This window comes from Trachymyrmex septentrionalis, unplaced genomic scaffold, assembly GCF_001594115.1.
Source record: "Trachymyrmex septentrionalis isolate Tsep2-gDNA-1 unplaced genomic scaffold, Tsep1.0 scaffold33, whole genome shotgun sequence".
NCBI classification, from domain to species: Eukaryota; Metazoa; Arthropoda; class Insecta; order Hymenoptera; family Formicidae; genus Trachymyrmex; species Trachymyrmex septentrionalis.
Window position 1 is genome coordinate 1,020,305 of NW_017305494.1, and position 5,609 is coordinate 1,025,913.

The window sequence follows — 5,609 nt, forward strand, 5'->3', positions numbered from 1 at the left end:
CGCACGCACACGGAGTGGCTTCAAATTTTAGCTCCACCCGTCCTGAGCAGACTAAATTGAACAGATTAAATTGAGTCGGAAAGTCTTCTACTATTTTCTAATGCTTGCAATAGTAATGAGATATTAACGTTTAAAGATAGTTGAATACGCGCATCCGCCCGATCTACTATTGCCGTAGGTATGACCTCCTGATCGCACTGCGCGCGGGGAATGGAGCAAGCGCTCCGCCGCTCGAAGTTCGTCACGGCGTGGCGCGCCGCTAGGCGCTATCCCCGCTCCTCGCGGCCCGCGCGCCGTACCTTCGGCAATAGTAGATCGGGCGGATTCGGCTATCTTTAAACGTTAATATCTCGTTAACTATTGTGAGCATTGCAAAATGGTAGAGGACTTTTCAACTTAGTTTAGTCCGCTCTTCCTGAGGACGGGTGGGGCCAAAATTTGGAGCCATTCTGTATACTCGTATATTCTTTAGTAAATTAATAAAATATAGAAAAAAGCATTCAAGCCAACGCTAGTTCTTGTTGCGAATATTCTAAAGTTGTTTATTCATAGCAAACTATAATAATTCTAGACATTTTTTGACCATTATTAAGTCATCTTCAATATTGTTCAAATACAATATTTATATAATAATTCGTCGTTACATTTTCTCTTTATCAATCTCTTATCATTATAATTAATCATCTTCAAACTTTCAAATGCATTTACAATTACGATAATTAAAAAATATAAAATAATATACAAAAATTAAACAATGTCGTGGCTTATTTCGAACTTATAATTAGAATAACTTTAAATTAATATAATTAACATAAGAATATAAATATTAAATAATATTCTACACAAACGTTTTGGTTTACAAAGCCTTCTTTAGTGTTAAAACAGAAATACAATGTTAAATTAACAAATCAAATAAATAATAAATTCTATGAAAATAAAAAAAAAACCATCAGTGATGAAGTGTCAATATATAAAGAATTCAAACGTCAAAAAGTATTGATAGATTACAATAAGATAAGAAGATTTTAAATACTTCAGTCGACAGTAGATTACCTTATGTCCCTTGATAAAATAGTTTTGCCTTAAAATCTTTTTATCTTATTGTAATCTGTCAATACTTTTTGACGTTTAAATTCTTTATATATATTGACATTTAACCACTGATGGTTTTTAAAATTTTTATTGTATTTGTTTGGTTTGTTAATTTAATATTATATTTCTGCGTTTTAACACTGAAAAAGGCTTTGTAAGCCGAATCGTTTCGAATATTATTTAGTATTTATATTCTTATGTTAATTATATTAATTTAAAGTTATTCTAATTATAAGCTCGAAATAAGCCACGACATTGTTTAATTTTTTAAAGAATATACGAGCATTAATTACTCTAATATAACATACAGTTGAAATTAGAACTTGAGAGTGAAATTAGTTAAATTTTCGATCATATATTAATCGCTGCCCTGCTGCATACATATCTGTTCCATTTTTCATCTGCCATACCGCTTCTTTTGACAATTGTTCAATTGTGCCAAGAAAATGCTAGTGTACATTTATCTATTTATTCTCTTACAACAACCATTTTATTACAAAAGATCTCTTATCAGACAGAGATGATATACATAAAAAAGCAGACCCATTTAAACAAGCATAGTGATACCGAAAAATTCCCAAATGTCTGTCTTCCTATATTAGAAGATACATCCCCTCCTCAATAATAGTTGAAGAGGGGATGATTAGTCTTTGCTTTTTGTTAATTATGTTATCGAACTGTTGTGCTGTAAGCACAATAATAATTTTTAGACTTTTAATCTGGGGGATTAGTAGTTTCAGACCGATTGTGTTGAAAGTCCGAAAGTTATTGGCATGCAATCATATCTGAAATAAATTTATTTAATTGTATTATTTGAAACATCTAACTTTGAATGAATAAAAATGACGGCGTTCTCTGTCATACTTTCATATATACGGTCATTCTAAAGAAATATATATGTGTTTGTATATACGCGGCCATATAATGCGTTTATCTCTATACTAGAATGACCAGACCAGATTAGATATCCCGTTTTTAACAGGATCGTCTCGTTTTTTTTAGTTGCATCCTGTTGTCCCGATAACTCTCTCGATAACTCTCCCGAAAACGGAACGCATATATGATTTTTCTATTATAATTGATATGTAAACGAAACGTCTAGAAAAATACTTGAATTTCGCGCCTTCTGTCTCTGATTGGTTGTGTTTTAGAACCACTTGGTTTAGAGAGTCTCTTAGAAAGAGCATTTCACAATTCGATTTAAAAAAATGTTAGGCTTCTTAAGCAAATATCATCATCAGACAAATACGATGCCATGCATAATGTTCCACAAACGATACAAAGTATTGAAGGAAACCTATTGCAACCGTCGTGCTCTCATCATGACATTTATTGTTAACACATATTATTGATTATAACATTACTTAAACGGAATATATATCTTTTACTGTTTACTTGTCTAATATAGTCTATTATAATAATTTATATCAATATTATTTATTATATCGCAATAAATGAAACTATTTGTTACGGCGCTATAGAAAAACTCTTAGATAATCCTTTGACCCTTACTGACTCCTATACCAAAATTCATTTAATCGATAAGCATTTTTACAATTCTCTAGCTCACTTTGCTCGCGTCCCGTTTTTCCATTTTGAAAATCTTTACTCTATACATATCAGTTATTGCGAGGAATATTTCCCAAGCCTCAGTAGTCGAGTTGGCTAAGACACTTGCTCTAAAAAATCGAAAGGTCCCAGGTTCGAGTTCTGGCTGAAGTAATATTTTTCATAATAATTTCTTTACAGTTTATATAAATTTAATTTAGCGGGAATTTAGGGGGATTAGTAGCGTTTCAGAATGATTGTGTTGAAAGTTTGAAGTGTGTAATCTGAAATAAGTTTATTTAATTGTATTATTCGAAATATCGAACTTTGACTGAAATGATCGCATTATCCACTGAAATTATTCAATTTTGTCGACATTATCTGAGAACAGATGTGCATAATAATGTATATGTTAAAAATATAGTTAAAATTTTGAAAAAATTAATTGTTTAGTTGATTTTTGAATTATTTATTAAAATAATTTAATTGAATTAAAAAAATTTTTTGTAACATGTTTTCATTAAAATTAGATATCTGAAGGGATTAATGAAATATAACTATATTGCGAAATAAAAATAAAAACAGATTTTTAAATATTAAAGTTTAAAATAATAATCGTGTTTCTTATGTTTTAGAAATAGAATATTCTATGCCTTTAAGGAAAGACTCCAAAAGACGATCTGATACAGCAGATTCTGATTCTAAAACTGTAGATGCTGTGTCTACTAAGGATTGTCAACACGAGAGTGACTATTATGAGAAAGAAAAAGAAGATGATGATGATGAAACTCAAGACGCATGGCTCGAAAGTCTTGGTGTAGAAAATTCAGAAATAAAGAAAATTAATCACTCACAGGTACGCATAAAAATTGTGCATTCTCAATTTATATTCATATTTGGATTCATTTTAGGCGAGAATGACTTTGGAAAAAGAAAGCGAAGTAGATAACTTGAGACAATCCCTTGTGTTCGTAACAGGTGTGGAAACGCAAGCGTTATTTAATTTTTTAATTAATTGTAAATCAGCTATCGCGGCGACCGGTGTGTTAGCGGGTGTTCCTCCTACGCTTTTGGCTCCAACAGCTTTTCATGGTGCTACATTAAAACCGCTCAAGGTAAGATTGCATAATTAATAGAATACATTTATACAGGGTCCGGCAAAATGATCTCCCACATTTTAATCTTTAATAAAAACGCCATTGTAAATGCTATTTAGATTTTATTTTTATTAACTGAAAATGTATGCTATGCCATTGGTTTTTATTGAGGTTTGAAAATTACAGAGTCCAAGTGGCGACCATTTTTTTCGATACACATTCGAAGCTGATTTCTAAAAGTTTCCATCACTCGAGCAGTAATTTGAGGCGATATTCCTGTAATTTCTTGGCGTATTGCTGCTTTCAATTCGTCAATGGTTCGGGGGTGGTGTTGAAAAACCTTCGCTTTCAGGTAGCCCCAAAGGAAAAAGTCGCATGGGGCAAGATCGGGTGAACGCGCAGGCCACCCAACGTCTCCACGTAACGAGATTACGCGTCCTGGAAACATTTCCCTTAAAACGTCCATTGTCCTTCTTGCCGTATGAGCCGTAGCTCCATCCTGTTGAAACCACACACCCGGATGTTCAAGTTCTCTAAGTTTTGGTTCCAAAAAATTGCATGTCGACATATCGATCGGCAGTTACGGTAACCGTCACGCCTCCCTCTTCAAAAAAATAGGGACTCCAAACGCCAAAAGATCCAACAGCACACCAAACGGTAACAAATGGGCTGTGAAGTGGCCTTTCATGGAGCTGCCGCGGATTCTCTGGTGCCCAGTAGCGAAAATTCTGCTTGTTCACACAGCCAGACAGATGGAAATGAGCTTCGTCACTCGTTATTAAAAGAGCATTTTGTGGGATGTTTTGAAGAATATCGTTGGAGCATGCTCTGCGATTTTCAATTCATGACGACAACTGAAATGGCAAGGCGCGAGCTACCAACCGACTACGCTAAGCTCCCCCTCTCTTCAGTGGTTCGGGCACAGTGGCGGTGCAAAATGTGGGAGATCATTTTGCCGGACCCTGTATTATAGAACATATTCATTTATGTTGTAGAACTTGTAGAACTGTTTGATCTTATACAACTGTTGCTTTCTTTCTTTTTTAATGGCAAAGGTTCGAGAAAGCATAGTGCATGATAATAACGATAGATATTATTCTCTCGAATTGAGAGGACCTCTTTTGCCCCATGTATTGCCTTCTCTCTGTCATTTGATGAAATCCAGTCAATTAGAGCAGTATTCGGTAAGCTGTGCGCAATTGGCCTCAACAACTTCATTTTCCGCAGCAAGACATGGTATGGACTTGCGAATACACGCATCTTAATCAACGAAATCTTATGAGCTGTATAGTCAAAATATAACTCTTATACTTTTATAGGCATCGCGATTGCTACGAGAGCAGATGACAGTATCACAAAAGTATCGTCTAATGTTTTTGGGCAAGAAAATTTAAGCGATTGTGGATTCAACGAAGAATTATTGAGCCATTTTTGCAATTCTGACCCGACTACAATAGAAGTTTTAGATAGTTTCAAGTTTTTTAATGGATTATATACATGGTCGTGATCATATAAATGTATAGTTTAAAAATAAATGTAGTATTTCTAAGTACAGATTTTGTACTCATAAAAATTAGTTTTAAATAAACGCAACCGATTTTTTGTCCTAAACATTAGGGCAATTACATTGCTGACGATATGTACTGTTCGAAAATATCATTATACTTGTAAAAATATAGGAATGTCTAATGTAATATCTAATGATATAATTAATGTGTAATGTAATAACAAGTATTTAATGTAATTACTTGCATACATAAATTGCTATTATAAATTCATATTTTTGTTAATATGTAATTTAATGTGTTATGTAATTTAAATTGCTAGATATATGTACATACATATTGTATGAAACCATATTATGTGAGACCA

At 33.3% G+C, this 5,609-nt stretch overlaps 1 protein-coding gene across 1 annotated transcript in view; it reads left to right on the forward strand.

Annotated features, from left to right (window-relative positions):
- Positions 1-5,375, forward strand: part of LOC108750156 (protein downstream neighbor of son homolog) — a 66,222-nt gene extending 60,847 nt beyond the window's left edge. The window contains exons 4-7 of the mRNA XM_018489424.1: positions 3,276-3,496; positions 3,552-3,755; positions 4,793-4,973; positions 5,057-5,375. Of these exons, the coding sequence (XP_018344926.1) occupies positions 3,276-3,496; positions 3,552-3,755; positions 4,793-4,973; positions 5,057-5,244 (794 nt within the window). The 3' untranslated portion in view covers positions 5,245-5,375. The remainder of the gene's footprint in view (positions 1-3,275; positions 3,497-3,551; positions 3,756-4,792; positions 4,974-5,056) is intronic.
- Positions 5,376-5,609: the final 234 nt, after the last annotated feature.